General features: G+C 34.7%; 1 protein-coding gene across 1 annotated transcript in view; it reads left to right on the plus strand.

Moving 5' to 3' along the window:
- Window positions 1–18,302, plus strand: part of LOC144251052 (1-phosphatidylinositol 3-phosphate 5-kinase-like) — a 38,647-nt gene that overhangs the window by 17,460 nt on the left and 2,885 nt on the right. Inside the window, 4 exon segments of the mRNA XM_077794179.1 lie at window positions 5,331–5,538; window positions 7,447–7,536; window positions 15,153–15,291; window positions 17,576–17,733. Coding sequence (XP_077650305.1) covers window positions 5,331–5,538; window positions 7,447–7,536; window positions 15,153–15,291; window positions 17,576–17,733 — 595 coding nt within the window.

An 18,302-nucleotide genomic window follows, 5' to 3' on the forward strand; every position in this document is an offset into this window, starting at 1 on the left:
AATTAGCATTACTTTATAAATAATCAAATCATAACTAGGTCCCAGTGGTTTTGTCTACATCCAGATTATTCAAGTTATCAGGAAGAAAATCTTTTGTTTACTTTAGCTTTTAGTTCCTGGTGATAGCTCCAAATACAACAAGTATGAGAAGCTTCTGCTTCCATATTACGAGTATCTTGACCAAATAAACCCAGTAGCTGTTGAACAATGAATTGAGCTGTACTGAATTCCTCTGCAGGTTTGGCTACGTTAGCCAAACCAGTACATACCAATCCCTGTTTCATAATTGGCATCAGGAAAAAAAAAAAAACAAATACCTGTTTTTGTTGATTGTAGAGGTACAAGGTCTAGGGTACTCCTCTGATGATGTCTTTCTTGCTAGCAGAGCCCAAAGATCATGCAGAGCATCACATAATAAGAGAGAGGGAGTGTGGTTATGTATGTGCAAAATTGACTCATTCCTGTTTCCTAAGCTCATGTATTCCTTGCTCTGTAGTATATTAGGGAAGTTCAGGCATTTTATCTTCATTTTTAATATAAGCCACCTTTTAAAGATTCATATTTTTTAGCCAGTCAACTAAATAGACTTAAGAGCTTCTTTTAACTTCTCAAGCTGCAAGATTAAATATGGAATCTCTATTTAATGGACCCATATCAGTAAATTCAACTTGGGCCAATTTTCTATCCACTCTTATCCTATACCCTCAATAGCCATCTCACACATTCCTTGGGTTTTTGTCTATATTAATTGGAATAGTCATTTGGTTCTTCGGGTATACCACATACATCCTCATTGGTCTTACTTTGTACCTTACCTTTAAGACCTGACAGGACTTGACTATGGGATGGAGGTACTAGGAATAGATCTTGAGGGGAATTAGAAGTGTCTTGCAAGGCACCTAACTCGAGGGAGGGCATTACAAATTCCTGAAGCAAAGCAGAGTTAATTTCGGATGACTTGGAAAGGCTACTTCCGACAGGAGGTTCAGATTTGGGGGTTTAATATCCTTAGCTTCTTTTGGCTTTTCCCATATATCTTCATTCTAATTTTCAGGATCCCATTTCTTCCTAATCAGTGTCCTCACTTTATTAGCAGACATACTGCAAGCTTGGTAATTGAAGTTATGGGTTTGGTATTTTTTTAAACAACTGAAATTTGTTCTCCCATTTCTGCATTTCTGGGGGCCAAAAGCTTGGAATCAAAGTGTTGGCAGTCTTACTTCCTTCTGGAGGCTCCAAGGGAGAATTCATCCAGGTTTCTCTCCTATTTTCCGGTGGTTGCTGGTAGTTCTTCATGTTCTTTGGCTTGTGAACAGAACCTTCACTCCTGTCTCTGTCTTTGTTGTTATGTGTATTAATTCAGCCACTAGTATTTTGAGAATTGGTTAGATATTCAGCAATCTTAGCACTGAGGCCATAGGAGATAAGGGATTCTTTCAGGGAAGACAGATACTTTTAATTAGCTCAGTTCTTGAACTGGGAATTTGAATCCTGAGGTTATTCTTTTATTTCTCTACTTTGTGTAGTGCAATTAGGAACAATAAGTATATCTTAATATACTCATTAGTTTGACAAAAATGTTCAAAGATTAAATACATAGTAACTCATAATCTTGCTTCTTATAAGTATTTGATTAGGAGTATCTATACATAGGTGATATTTTGCATGTTTGCATTGCTAAGCACACCATAGATTATCAATATTCTCTTTGCTGTTAGAAATAAAATCATTAGTGCCTTTCAGTCCAATCAGAGAACCAGTTCTAGAAACATGAAAGCCCATTCAGGAACCTTATCCTTAAAATTCTTTTCCTTTGGAACCATTCTTTTTACCAGTTTTAGTTATGTTTGTGTGTCTGGTGACAAAAAAATACCTGACAAAAACAATATAGAGGAGGGAAAGTTTATTTTGGCTCCTGGTTCCAGAAGTTTAATCCATGGTCAATTGAGTCCACTGCTCTGGGCCTGAGATGAGATGGAGCTTCATGGCAGAAGGGAGTGGTGAAGGAAAGCTGCTTAGTTCATGGTGGGGTCAGGAAGCAGAGAGGAAAGACATGAACCTAATGACCCACCTCCTTCAGCCACATTCAAGTTACCTACAGATACCAGGAGGTCCATTTAAACTAGGCTAGACTGATCAGGTTACAGCTCTCACAATCCAGTCATTTCACCTTATTACTGCATTACTACAGGAGCTTTTGAGGGACATCTCATATTCAAATATAACAGTACCAAAATCTGCATTAGTGAGAATTCTTTAACAAAACAGAATGAACGGAGTTATGCACACACACTGAGCAAATGAGTGAGAGAAGTTTATCTGTATTTTAAGGAATCAGCTCAAGTGATTTAATGATTGTGAAGGGCTGGCAAGTATGAAATTCTCAAGGAGGCTAGCAGGCTGAAAACTTCTATAGGATTTCTGCCTTGCAGTATTTCCTTTTTATTCTGGAAACTTTAGTCTTACCTCCTCAGACCTTTAACTGATTGGATGAGACTCACTACCTTGTGGAGAATAATTTGCTTTACTTCAGTATTTGTAAATATTAATCATACTCCCTGCACCCCTCAACCCCAGATAACTGTTTAGATTACTTGACCAAACCCCTTGTCTAGCCAAGTTGACCCAAGATTAACCATCACAAATGGGAATAATATATTTAGTGCACAATTGCACATTGAGACGCTGAATAAAAGTAGAATACCTGGAACAATGTCTGGCACATATCAAAGGATCCATGAATATTAAGCAATTATTATGGTAATAGTAAAAGTAATATCTATGCATTCATCATGCAGCATTTTAAATTATATATGTCCATCATCTCCAGTATACTGTGAGTTCTCTGGTGGCAGGACTGTGTCTCATCAGCCTTAATTTTTCCATCATATAATACACTTATATGTGTAGTGGCCTTTGCTGATGAATGCTCTAATGAAATGAAACTTTCCTGGTCAGGCTTGACTGTCTTTATTGGTTTGATAACTTTAGTTTTGAGAGCTGACTGGTTCAGGGAGATTTCCTTTAATAGTGTAAGAAACAAACCCGCTTTTGTAATGGTAAACTGTAGGTCTTTCAGGAAGGAAGAAATTTCACATCCTCACTGAAATTCTGCCTTGGTCAGTTGATGGTAATTATCCTAGTGCTTTGATTATCCTAGACTGGTGTTCACTTTGTTGTTACTGTTTTCTGGGGTCCTGATTGAAGTGGATGCAGATCTATTTTTCTTAATAGTTTTAATAGATTTTATCTTTTAAATTGTGGTGACAGAAATTAGTATATCAACAACTGACATTTTATTTTGATTAAGATACATGTATAGTTTAATAAAATTAAGTATTATATAATAGTAGTTTTAAAATAAAACAGAGGTATTATTATAGTTGGTGAAATTATGGCAAAAGCAGTACAGTGAACTTTTAGAAATCTTTTCTGTCACTTCAGATTTTTAGTAGTAGTGGTAATAAATAATTAAGGTAGAATTGTTAAATTACATGTAAAGTTAAATATAGTCTTGTGTTGCTTAATGATGGGTAAGTTCTGAGAAGTGCATCACTTAGGTGAGTTTATCTTTGTGTGAACATTATGGAATATACTTAAACCAACCTGGATGGTGCTGGTTAATAGATCCCTATGGCCCCTTTTTTTTTTTTTTTTTTTTTTTTTGGTAGGGTGGATTGGGTTTTTGGGGTCTTGCAGTTGCCCAGGCTGGGTTTGAACTTCTGGCCTCAGGTGTTCCTTCTATCTAGCCTTCTGAGTATCAATTATAGCATTTTGAACAATAGAGAGACTGCTACTGATCCAACATGGTATACTGTTTTATGGTAAATTTTTTTATAAGTAAAAGGTTGTTCATTCTAAAATAATGATAAAAAGTGTAGAATCATAATGACATAAGTCAGTGACATAGTCATTTATCATTATTATCAACTTTTATGTAATATATGTAATTGTATGTGCTATGCTTTTATAAGATCTACAGAGTAGTAGATTTATTTATAACAGCATCACAAACATTAGAAATGTGTTGCCCTACAACATTATGATGGCTACAACATCACCAGGTGATAAGAATTTTTCAAGGGCCAGAGCTACAGATAAGTGGTAGTATTCTTGCCTCAGAAGTGTGAGGCCCTGGGTTTGATCCGCAGTACTGCAGGTGGGGGGAACAAAATGAAGTTTTTCGGCTCCATTATGTGACAATTATTGTATTATGTGATCTTGTTAACCAAAACATTATGTGGCATATGACTATTTCACCTCCATTTTTAATACACCAAATTGTTACGGAACCACAAAACAATGTTTTACAAAAACAAGGTAGAAATTACCACTTATTTTTGGGCACGACTACATCCTAAAAAAAAAAAAAAAATAGAAGTATTAAGTAATCTTGTTTGTTCTCCCAAGTACATTTCATTTCTATTTTAACTTTTCGTTATAAGAATTTCAGCAAAGTTTATCTCAATATATCATATTGTGTTTAGGCCATTTTATTAGTTTATTTCAAAATTGTGTACCCTTCTAGAGGCCACTCTTCAGGGCTTCATAATAGAAACTTTAATTTCCTCACTTGTTGCCTAGGGAAATTGTGTTGTTTACATTTACATTGGTTTATTTACTGTATTGAATTTTTTTCTGCTTGAAATTCCTACCTTTGATAGATCCCTTATTTCATTTTTACAATTTTGAAAAGATATCTTACAAACAGAGTTTTCCAGTATTATTGGGTCAAATTTTCTTACCTTGTTATAAATATTTGAAGTAATTTGGACACTTGGATAAATTTCGTTTTTCTTTTTTTCTTTTTAAAGTATTTTTTGTTATAGATGGACATAATATCTTCATTTTGTTTATTTATTTATTTTTTTATGTGGTGCTGAGGATTGAAACCAGTGCCTCACATGTGTGAGGCAGGTTCTCTGCCACTGAGCCATAACCCCAGCCCCTGGATAAATTTATTATAGTGATGATTCTTAAAATATTTAACAGAGCCAGCTGAAGCATTTTACTTCTTTAAAAAATTTGGGAGGCTGGGATTGTGGCTCAGTGGTAGAGGGCTCGGCTCGCATGTGCAGGACCTGGGTTTGATCCTCAGCACCACATAAAAAAAATAAAGGCATTGTGTTGTATCCATCTTCACCTAAAAAATAAATATTTAAAAAAAATTTTTGGGGGGTAGTCTTTTAAGACTTGAAGACATTTCCCTGTTATTAGATTATCTGTTAACCCAAGGATTTAAAATATTTTAAATAATATACTGTTGCTGTTTTTTACTCATTTTCCTTTTTTTTTTTCTCTCTCTCTCTCTTTTTTTTTTTTCCTCCCAGGAGACTTCCGAGCTTGCACCTTTTGTAGAAAAATAGCCTTAAGTTATGCTCATTCCACAGACAGTAATTCCGTTGGGGAAGATTTGAGTGCTCTTTCAGATTCTGCTTGCTCTGTGTCTGTACTTGATCCCAGTGAACCCCAAACACCTGTTGGGAGTAGAAAAGCCAGCCGTAACATATTCTTAGAGGATGATTTGGCCTGGCAAAGGTACTGGCACTTGAATATAATTTTATTTAAACTTGAGAAATACTAAGTTTCTTGACTTATAAGTGCTTTCGGTTGACTTTTATACAAATTATTTCAAATTCACCATTTTCTCCTTTCTCTTTGGTTCACCTCCAGCAGGATCATAGATGTTTATGGGTAGTGAGGTTATTGACCAATTAGAGTATATCTCAGTAAGACGAGAGACTATATCTTTATTGTTCACTCACTGTTTTACTGTTGGCACCAAGAATAGCACATGGCATGTATATAAACTTCATGATATTTGATGAATAGGCAATAGAAGTCACTGAGATTAATAATTCCTAATGAAGTCTTTTTAGGGATAATACTAATGAGATTTGTATTCATATTTCTAAATGAAATTAGATTTTTTTCCTTCCAAAGGTACATTTCCTGTCTTTCTGCAGGTCTAAATGGACTGGTAGTAGGGAAAGTTACTTGGAAGTTACTTAGAATTATTTGAGTTAGTGTCCTAGGTTCATCAGTTTCTGATTGCTTTCTCTAGCAACATAATTTTCTTAAGCATAATACCAAATCTGACCATATCAAAGAACTTGGAGTTTTAACCAACATTTTTCTGATGAGATATTTTGTCAGTTACATCTTAAGGAAGTGAGGAATTTTACTGTACATTATATTTAAACAAATAAAAAAAATGAACCAATCACCACTATAGTTGAACATGTATGAATCTTAGGGACATAATATAAAATGGAAAATATGTTTTATATAATCATACATTCACAAACCTTTCATTTATGTAAACTTCAGAAGTATACAAAATAAATCATGGTGGGAACATAGGTACTTTGGAATCAGTGATAGTGTTATTTTTTTCTTAAATTACTTGATGAATCTTTTGATGTTTGTAGTATCATGATTCTTTATATCTTACATACCTATTATAAATTTAAAAAATTGATTATATATTTAATAATATAGTACAAAGTGTAGAAAGTCTTCAATTCTTGCTTATTTTAATTAGTAATATCTTTTAATTGTGTATGATCTGGCTATATGAGCCCTTAATTGGCAGGTACAATTTAATAAAACAAATTTTATAAAACAAACCAGGTATGATAGCTTCCTGAGAGGTGTTTGATAGATGTCAAAGGTAGAATAATAGTTTTAGATTTTGTGCTAATTATTTAATATTCATTCTCTTTTATTCATTATACCTCTTTGGTAGGCACTGTTTTTTCCTTTTGACAGATGCAGATGCTGAAGTTCAGAAAGATTAAATAATGAATTTGGTCACACAGCTAGTAAGAGGTGGAACCTGCTCTTAGACCTAGGTTTGCTTTTTATTTTAGTATTCCAGTGGGCTGTGGGGACAGAGAGTAAAGTTTTAGAACTCATATTTCCCAAATCATTTCCATCTTATATGTGATTTGGGAAGTTATCATGTAAGTCACTGATCCAACCAATTTCATTATTTTATTGTTATTTTGTGAGGGGTGTACTTGGGATTGAACTCAGGGGCACATGGCCACTGAATCGCATCCCCAGCCCTATTTTTATATTTTATTTAGAGGCAGGGTTGTACTAAATTGCTTAGCTTCTCGCTATTGCTGTGGCTGGCTTTGAACTCACAGTCCTCCTGTCACAGCCTCCTGAGTTGCTGGAATTACCAGCATGCACCACCGTGTTTGGCTATTGGTGTTCTTAATGTTTGGTATACTTAAAAAACTTTATCATTCTTTTGACATTTGATATGATAATCACACAGTTTTCACCTTAATCCAAGCAAGTGCAAAAGTGATCCATAATCCCCCAATTTCAGGGGAAAAGATTTAATTTGCTTTTAAATGTTAAAACATCTCATTGGAATTGGATTTGTCTTTTACTGTTCCAAGCGATCTCAATATTTTCCTATTTTCTTTGTAGTTTGATTCATCCAGACTCCTCCAACACTGCTCTGTCAACAAGACTTGTATCTGTTCAGGATGATGCTGGGAAATCCCCCGCTCGAAATAGGTAAATGCTAAATGGAAACACTGTATTCTGTGTCTGCTTTTTATTTCCTGTCATGGTAATAACAACAAGCATTAAAAAAGGTGATTGCTTGTTATAATCCCAGTTCTAAAAGCTGAATTAAACTATCATTTTCTTTTTGTTGGTCAGCTCTTGCTTTCATTCTTTGAGTAGCTCTTTCCAGTATTCATCAATGGCTTAAGATATTGGGACCTACACCATCCTCTGTCTTCTAGTTTAGTAAAAAGACCTGAAGGATGTGAGAGAATGATGTGAGAGAACAAAACCTTGTGGACCTTTTGTATAAGAGTGTACCAAGAAAACAGGAATGACAAGTTCCCAGCAACTAATAAGAACAATCCTGTGAGTCTGAAGTAGATCAGTTTTACAGTTAATTGTCAGGACTTTTACTCTGAATGAGATGGGGAGAGTGTTTTTTTCTTGAATTTTTAATTGTTTTAAAAAACTTTCAAACTTGCAGAAGATTTGCAAGAATAGGAAAATAAGTATCCATATATTCATTAAGATTTACTTATTTATGTTTTTGCCTATTCTGTCATTTTACACATGCACATACATTTTTTTCCTGAACCATTTGAGAGTATGTTTCACGCATTGTTATCTTTTATTTCTTTAGTTCATCAGATTTATTTTACAATGGTAATTTTAGGCTGATAACAAAATTGAGGAGAAAGTACAGAGGCCCTTTTCCATTGTTCTTCATATGCTCAACCCTTCACTACTGTGAATATCTGGGACCATGGTGGTATATTTATTATAGTATATTTATTATAGAACCTACACTGACACATTATCATTCAAAGTTTGTAGTTTCCATTAGGGTCTACTGGTATTGTAGGTTGTATGGATTTGGAAAAATGCAAAATGACATGTATCTACCATTGTAGTATACAGAGTAGTAGTTTCACTGCCTTAAAAATCTGCTGTGTTTTGTCTGTTCATCCCTCCCTCTAACCCATGATAATCATTGATTTTTTTAATTGTCTCCGTAGTTTTCCTTTTTACCAGAATTATATTCACTGAATGTATGTAGATTTTTAAGATTGGCTTCTTTCACTTGGTAATGGGCATTAAAGTTTTCACTTTATCTTTTATGACTTGATATTTTTAGTGCAGAATAATTTTCCATTGTCCAGTTGTACAGTATCTGTTTACCTACTGAAGGGCATCTTTATTGCTTCCAAATTTTAGCAATTGAAAGAGTAAGATTACTATAAATACCTATGTACAAGTAATTTTCACTTTATTCAGATAAATACCAAGGAGCATGATTGCTTGATCATTTGGTAAGAACATGATTAATTTTTGTAAGATATTTTCGAACTGTTCTTCAAAGTGTCTATATCATTTTTCATTCCTACCAGCAAGAGTTTCTCTTGCTCCACATGATACCAGCATTGGTGTTTCCAGTATTTTGGATTTCGGCCAATGTTATAGATGTATATTGGTATCTCATTATTGTTTTAATTTGCCATTTCTTAATGGCATACGATGTTGAACATCTTTTTTATTTGCCTTGTGGTTTGTATATCTTCTTTGGTGAGATGTCAAAATCTTTTGCCCATCTGTAATCAGTTTGTTTATTTTCTCATCATTGAGTTTTAAAAACTTTTTTTTAAATACAGCAAAAAACTTTATTGTTTTTTAATTCTCATTGTCAATTAAAAAAAATTTTTTTGGCATTACTCACATTTAACATTGACTCCCAAGGTGCCTTCCTGCTGAGTTATAACATCAGCCCCCATGCCCACTGTTTTTCCATTCTTTATTTTGAGACAGTCTCACTAACGTGTGTCCTCTTGCCTCAGCCTCCTGTGTTGGTGGAATTAGAGGCATGTACTACCACACCTAGCATATTGTTGTGTTTTAGATAATAGTCCTTTATCAGATGTGTCTTTTGCAAATATTCTCTCCCAGTGTATGGCTTGTCTTTTCATTTTCTTGACATTGTCTTTTGCAGAGCAGAAGAATTTAATGAAGTCCAGATGATCAATTATTTCTTTCATGCACTGTGACCTGAGTGTCATATTTTTAAACTCATTACCATATCCAGGATCATCTAGATTTTCTGTTATGTTATTTTCTAGGAGTTTTGCCTTTTACAATTATGTCTATGATCCATTTTGAGTTAATTTGTGAAGGTATCAGTTCTTTTCTAGATTTATTTATTTTTTTAATATGTGGATGGACAGTTGAGTTTTCAGATTGGAAACTTATTTGGAAAGATTAATTGCTCCTTTGTATTACTTTTATTCCTTTGTCAAAGGTCAGTTGACAATTTATGTGAGTCTATTCCTGCGCTCTTTTATGTTTTGTTGACGTATTTGGCTATTCTTTTACCAATACCATTGCCTTGATTATTGTGACTTTATAGTAAATCTTAAAGTCAGGTTGTATCAGTTCCCCAACTTTTTCTCCTTTTATAGTGTGTTGACTATTTGGGATGTTTTGCTGCCTCTTATATTATTTAGAGTTACTTTTTTGATGTCTACAAAGTAACTTGCTGGTTTTTGATTGGTATTGCAATGAATCAGATCAAGTTTGGAGAAACTTGACATCTTGACAATATTGAGTTTTCCTATTCATGAAATATCTATTTATTCTTTATTTTATTCATGTGTTGTAGTTTTCCTCATTTAGATCTCATACAAGTTTTGTTAAACATTCTTGCACTGTTAATTCCAACATTTGGGCCGTACCCAATTTTTTCTTATATTTGTTCTATATCTCCAAACTGTTTTTTTTTCCTTTTAGTATGCCTTCTGGGTTGGTAACTAGACATGATATAGTAGGTGAAAGAAACTGCAGTAAATAGGCCTTTCTTTAGTCATGTAATGATAAGGCATGGATGAGGGGAAGTATCTTCAGACTCCTTTGGTTAAGTCTCAGTTTTTTGGTGAGCCTGTGCCATGGGACTATAAACTTTTTAAGTACTTCCCTATTCCTCTGTCCTTGTCCCCACTCCTTTGCCCTCCTTAGGTGGGACAGGATGGTTGGAAGAGGCTAGAGTTGTGTATTTCTCTTCCCCTACATGGTTGATTTAGAGGGGGCTGGTATTGGGTATTTCTCTTCTCCTGGGGAGGGGGGAGTGTTTAGCTCTGCTATTTTACTAGGTTAGGCTCTAATAAAATAGTTTCTTCTCAGGGAAGGCCTTATTAAAAAGATCTGGCATATTCAAAATTATATTTTTTTCCTCCCTGGGTGGGGAGCTGGAGGGCCTTTTTCTTTGACATTCACCACTAGGACCTGGTAGCACTCCTGAAAATGAAACTCACAAATACATGCCCCACTCCCCAATACTTGGCCCACCTAGAGTTTTCAGGCTTATTCACACTGAGCTATCTGTAATTTGTCAATTATAGTTCAGGTTTTTCTACCTAAAATGAGTTGTTTTTCAGGGAGGTTTCTACTTGTGAGTTTCTGCTCCAGTAAATTGTTATTCTTTGTACGCACCTGTCTCATTCTTATGATTCAAGTAGCAGTTTGTCCTGTGATCCCATTTGTCTGACAGATCTATGAAGAATTGCTGACTTTTCAGTTTTTTTAGCTTTTTGGTTGTTGGGACAGAGTAAAAATTTCTAAGATTCTTACATGTCAGGCCAGAAACAGGAAGTCTTATTTTTTACTTATTAATATTTAAGTGTGTTCCCTTAGAACAAAAAATTAAGGTCCCTTACATAATCATGTATAAATTCTGGAAATTATAATGGTAAGAAATTTCTGTCATCTGATGTGTTGTATGTATTCTGTTTTTATCAATGTTCCTAATAATGATCTTTGCATACATTTTGAGTATAGACATAATGACATTTGCTAGTCAATTGAATGTAGGCCACAACAGGAAGAGAATTCAAAGATGACTCAGGTTTTTGACTTGAGCAATTGCAATCGCCATTAATTGAGATGGAGGAAGACAGGGAGTAACAGTTTGATTTTATTTATTTATTTTGGTACTGGGGATTGAACCCAGGGGTACTTAACCACTGAGCTACATTCCTAGCCCTTTTTATTTTGAGACATGGTCTCACTAAATTGCTGAGGCTGACCTTGGACTTGTGATCTTTCTGCCTTAGCCTCTGGAGTTCCTGGGATTATAGGCATATGCAGTTCTGACTAACAGGTGTCAAGCTGAATTAGACACCTTCTAGAGATCCAAGGAAGATGTCAAATAGACAGTTTGATATATGAGTCCAGAATTTAGGGAAGAGGTACAGGCTGGAAATATAAACTTGGGTGTCATTATTATGTGAATGGTATTTAAGGTTATAAACCTGGATGGGGATCGTCAGCAGAGTGAGTGTGAAAAGAGGAGATAGGACCAAGGACTGAGATTGGGGAAGTGAAGAGGACCCAATAAAGAAGGAGATGGAGAGGCCAACCAGGCCAGGTGTGTTTGCCTTACTAGACAAGTGAAGAAAGGTTTTCATGGAATTAAAATGCTGAAATGTTAAGTAAGATGAGTTAAAGCATACTAGGTAATTTCAGTGGGTTGGTTGGGGTTTAAAATAGGATGGAGGAATAATTGGAAATGGGAATTTTGCTATAAAGAGAAGGAAGGAAATACAGCAGAGGAATGTGGAAAGTTTTTAAAAAAATAAGATAAATTGTAGTATTCCTGTGGGCATGTACTCAAAGAGATAGCTGTGTTTACAATATATCTTCATGTGTTTTCAAGTAATTCTAAGATTGATGAAGGTCTTTAGGAGAGATGTAATTTATTCAATGAATGGCAGCCCTTATGCTTATAATTTTCATCAGCATTCTTGCCACTAGCATATTCATTAGCGCTTTTGACAACAAAATTAACCAATTTGCTTTTTTCTTACTGCCACTATAATAGCATAAATGCAGGATGGTTAGAACATTAGACAAAGCAGAATGCATGAACTAATGCTCCAACTGGAAAAGAGATTTTAATTGAGTAAGACATAGTGGCAATCTTTGAACTGAAAGAATATGCCAAGAAATGAATAGCTGATTATTTTTAAAAATATTGCTTAAAGGTTATTTGATATATTAATCATTAATAGTGACTTTCTGCTAAATCTCTGAATAATTTCTTAAATTATTTAAAAATATTTTTAAATCTTTATATTGGAAAGAAGATGATTTTCATTTGAGACCTAGTTTCTTTTTTTGGTTGGGGGGGGCGGGTTCCAGGAATTGTACTCAGGGGCACATTCCCAGCCCTATTTTTTGTATTTTATTTGGAGACAGGGTCTACACTGAGTTGTTTAGCACCTCACTTTTTTCTGAGGCTGGCTTTGAACTCACGATCCTCCTGTCTCAGCCTCCTGAGCTGCTGGTATTACAGGAGTGTGCCACTGTACCCGGCTGAAACCTAATTTTGAATGGCAGCCCTCATGCTTATTAACTGAGTTGCCCTAAAATTAACTAAAGCTCTAATTCTGGCTTTCATTATCTATAACATGGAACTATAAATACCTACTCTACAGAATACAGTGAGGATTAAATAAGGTATGTGTGTGTGTGTGTTGCCCTAATGAATGGGTTACATAGTATCTAACACAGAGATGCTTCTGCCTTTTATCCTTTGTTTGGAAGCTAAAATTTGGTTTCATTTTTCCTAGGTAGAAGCAAAGTAAATTTTTAGCTACATATTTTTTTAAATAGCTTGCTTGATGCTGTTGATAATACACTTATAAATCATTTAAGTAAATCATGTATAAGTACTTTTGTCATCAGAAGAAACAAATATTCACTAGTTTTTTTAACTGATGAAATGAAAATTTAATAATAACTGGGGACAATATTTTAAATGTAGGTCTGCTAATAAGAAAAGAGGAATTCTTTTTTTGAACATAACATTTCACTTAGTTGGGGTTCAGAATTGGTGTTCCTTGAGCTATACAAAAACAGGATGGATTTGACCTCTGAACTATAGTTTTTTCCTTCCTGATTTGTAATATTATTTCTATGTTTATTTACCATTTTTTATATTTCTCTATAAAACCCCCTAATTTTTAATATTTTTAACAAGTGTTTATATCTACTTCCTTTGAAATATTACTGATATATAACTATATAATTATTTTTCTGTAATATTTCCATAGTTACTTTCTACTTTCTTTTAAACTTACTTCTAAATGATTTTAGACTCACATAGAAATTGCACAGATAGTACAATTTCTGAGTATCTTTCACCTAGTTTTTCCCAATAATGACATTGTACATAATCATCATAACTACTTTTAAAAGTGCCTTTGAGAGCTTATTTGGAGGTTCTAGGAGGGCAATGCAGCTACTAATATACCCTTGACTAAAGAACAGTCCTCCACTATTGGAGAAGGTCATCCTCTTCAATTGAGCACACAGTGGGGAGGACATACAAGAAGTGGTGATCGAGTAAGGGGGCACCCACCTAGGCAGCCAAATCAGCTGAATCAGCTCTGGCAATCAATGGGTTAACAGATGTCACAGCTGGATTGTCCTCACACCCATAAATGAGATGGCATCAAACTAAAAAGCTTCTTCACAGCAAAGGAAACAATCAAGAGCATGAAGAGGGAGCGTATAGAATGGGAGAAAATCTTTGTCACCTGCACCTCAGGGTGTTAATTTCCAGGATATATAAAGAATTCAAAAAAACTTAATACCAAAAAATCAAATAACCCAATTAATAAATGGGCAAAAAACTGAATAGACATTTCACAGAAGAAGACATATGAATGGTCAACAAATATATGAAAAAAATGTTTAACATCTCTAGCACATTAAAACTACACTGAGAATACAGTAAACTCTAGGAAGAATGGCAGTTATCAAGAATTCAAGTAACAATGAATGTTGACAATGGTGTGGGAAAAGGATATACTCCCACATTGATGGTGGAACTGCAAATTGGTGCACACACTCTGGAAAGCAGTGTGAAGATTCCTCAGAAATGGAACCATCATTTGACCTCATTTCACTCCTTGGTTTATACCCAAAGGACTTAAAATCAGCATACTATAGTGACGCAGCTACATTAATGTTTATAGAAGCACAGTTCACAATAGCTAAGTTATGGAGCCGACCTATGTGCTCTTCAACAGATGAATGGATAAAGAAAATATGATACATGTACATAATGGAATATTACTCAGCCATAAAGAAGAATGACTTTATGGCATTTGCCAGTAAATGGATTCATCTGATCACTATCATGCTAATTGAAATAACCTATTCCCCAAAACCAAAGTTCTTTGATATGTGGATGATAAGCCACAACAAGGAGAGAGTAGGGGAAGAATAGAATTTCATTGGATTAGACAAAGGGGAATGAAGGATAGGAAAAAGAAAGACAGTGGAATTAATCTGACATAACTTTATTATGACCATACCACAGTGAATCTCACATTATGTACATCCATAAGAATGGGGTCCTAATTAGAACAAGATATATTCCATGCTTGTATAATTATATCAATATAAATTCTACTGTCTTGTATACATAACTAAAAAGAATCAATAAAAAAATGAAATTGCCCTTAACATTGGCAAGTAAGCATTTATTTAAATATGAATGTTTACTGTATTCTATTTATAGATGAATTTACAACTGCTATTTTACTTTTTGTTTGTTTGTTTGTTTCCAGATCAGCCAGCATTACTAACCTGTCATTGGATCGATCTGGTTCTCCTATGGTACCTTCATATGAGACATCTGTCAGTCCCCAGGCTAACCGAACATATGTTAGGACAGAGACCACTGAGGATGAACGCAAAATTCTTCTGGTACTAGTACACTGTCTTTGACCCATTGCTAGTTTTGATCATAAGGATGTCTATTTCATTGATTTTTTTTTAAAGAAACATAAATGAAATAGCATATCAGTTAAACAGAAATGATTAGCTTAACTTTTTACTCAGATCACCTGAGAAACTGGTCAGTATTCTTTCTGTACTTATTGCATTAGTATTTTTTTTTACCCCTTTCTTCTGGCAAGATCAGAATTCAGTTTCCTACATAATATAAGAGAGCTTAACTCTTAGGTTAAGCTTGCTGTTTAAAATTTGAAGCATTTTTTTTTAACTTTTTTTTATAGAGAGAATTTTTTTTTAATATTTATTTTTCAGTTTTCGGTGGACACAACATCTTTTATTTTTATGTGGTGCTGAGGATTGAACCCAGCGCCCTGCACATGCCAGGTGAGCGCATTACCGCTTGAGCCACATCCCCAGCCCCCTGAAACAAGTTTCTTATACACATGGAGAAGCCTTTGAGACAGTTTATTCAGTTTATGTGAGATAATATTTAGTTTCTTCCATTTGCTTATATATAAAATCATGTGTTCAATCCACAGAGTGATTCAAAGAAATGAAAGATATGGCTTCTATCCTCAACTTTTAATTCAGGAGGTAGAAATCAAATCAATAGAAAGGTTTTTAATGGTAAAATAAATACATATATGTCTTAATACTAAAAAGGGTCACGAATGATATAAAATTTAAAAATTGATCATTAATTAGGGTGTCAGAAAAGGTATTGAGCTCTATGTTTTGAAGGACGAAATGGATTTGGATAAGTAGTAAAGAAAGTGAATCTTATTATAGATGTAAGGAAAGGTATAGAGATAAGAATAAGCATGGCATTTCCATGGAATAAAGTAGGATTTATTAATTGGGAGAAAATTTAAGTTGGAGAGTGTGGGCATTGAGAGTGCAATTATTTGGGACTACCCAGTGAAAGGCAATGAATTTGGTCACTCAAGTTTAGATTTGAATCTGTAGTTTCTGAGCAATGGATAAAGTTTCTTTTTGAAGATTTATCTAGCAGTTGGGTGGTGCTGAAAAGGGTGGAATGAATATGGTGGCATAAAGGCTACCAGGAACAGTTACCTTAGATTATTGTGATTTGCCTGTTGTCACATCTTCTACCGTTATCCAGTTTCCAAAAAAGAAGAATATATTTTGTACTTAACTAGGAGATGGATAATATGTGCCATTGATCCAAAAATATAGTACTTGGGATCATTGATTTTTAACAGAAAAGTCATGCTTGGAATTAGTTCAAGTTGTTCCTCATGTATGCATCATTTATATTAAATCATATAAATTAGTTGCTCTAAATTGGTGAGGCCAATTTGGAAAGCAGTATGGAGATTCCTGGGAAAGCTGGGAATGGATCCACCATTTGACCCAGCTATTGCCCTTCTCGGACTATTCCCTGAGGATCTTAAAAGAGTGTACTATAGGGATACTGCCGCATCAATGATCATAGCGGCACAATTCACAATAGCTAGACTGTGGAACCAACCTAGATGCCCTTCAATAGATGAATGGATAAAAAAAAAATATGGCATCTATACACAATGGAGTATTACACAGCACTAAAAAATGACAAAATCATAGAATTTGCAGGGAAATGGATGGCATTGGAGCAGATTATGCTAAGTGAAGCTAGCCAATCCTTAAAAAGCAAATGCCAAATGTCTTCTTTGATATAAAGAGAGCAACTAAGACCAGAACAGGGAGGAAGAGTATGAGGAAAAGATTAATATTAAACAAAGATGAGTGGGGGGAGAGAAAGGGGGAGAGAAGGGAAAGCATATGGAAATGGTAGGAGACCCTCAATGTTACACAAAATTACATATAAGAGGTTGTGAGGGGAAAGGGGGAGGGAAACAAGGGAGAGAATTGAACAACACAGAGGAGGTAGAGAGGGAAGATGGGAGGGGAGGGGAGGGGGATATTAGGGGATAGGAAAGGTAGCAGAATACAACAGTCACTAATATGCCATTATGTAAAAGTGTGAGTGTGTAACCAATGTGATTCTGCAATTTGTATTTGGGGTAAAAATGGGAGTTCATAACCCAATTGAGTCAAATGTATGAAAGATGATGTATCATGAGATTTGTAATGTTTTGAACAACCAATAAAAAAAAGAATCTTTAAAAAAGTTAGTTGCTCTAAAGAAATGCAAATCAAAGTTCCTTTTATGAATGTGAAAATCACAGGAAAACATCTGTACAGGTAAATAGCATTCTTATGAGTAACACTTGCTCTCAATGTATTGCAGGACAGTGTTCAGTTAAAGGACCTGTGGAAAAAAATCTGCCATCACAGTAGTGGAATGGAGTTTCAGGATCACCGGTACTGGCTGAGAACCCATCCCAACTGCATTGTAGGAAAGGAATTGGTTAACTGGCTAATCCGAAATGGTCATACTGCTACCAGGTATTGTGATCTTAAGAAAGAGGTTTTGATATTATTCGTTAATTTATTTTAAATGAGGACACATATTTGAAGATATAGGGATAACATTTCTTTGTAGATTCCCTTTTTTAATGTATTTGATGGTTTGGGGGAACTAATTAGTCAACCTTCCTTCCATCTGGTTTTCCCCAATAGAGAATAGTTGGAAGGAGCCAAATATGGGGGGAGGGGTCAAAGTTTATCTTATTAAAAGTAGAAGCATGTGGTAATTCCTCAAACTTAGAACTCTTTAGTAAAGCAAGATTGGAGAACGTAGCTAGATTCTAAGGTTAAAAGATTCTTCTGTTACTGTTTCCAATCTAGACATTATAACCTGTGTTGAGAATTGGATTTATAAGCCATGTCTGGAGGATCACAAATCAAAAGAATAACAGAAAGGGCCTAAAACCTTTCAAACTAACAAACATATTCCCGTAGGTTTTACAACTTGCTCAGATGAGCTGCTTCTCCTCTTATGAGAAGAAACAAATGTTTAAATAAGTAAAGAGAGAAATAACTTTAAACAGGGAAGAACTGGATTCCATTTTTTT

The sequence above is a fragment of the Urocitellus parryii genome, chromosome Y, assembly GCF_045843805.1.
Source record: "Urocitellus parryii isolate mUroPar1 chromosome Y, mUroPar1.hap1, whole genome shotgun sequence".
Lineage (NCBI taxonomy): Eukaryota > Metazoa > Chordata > Mammalia > Rodentia > Sciuridae > Urocitellus > Urocitellus parryii.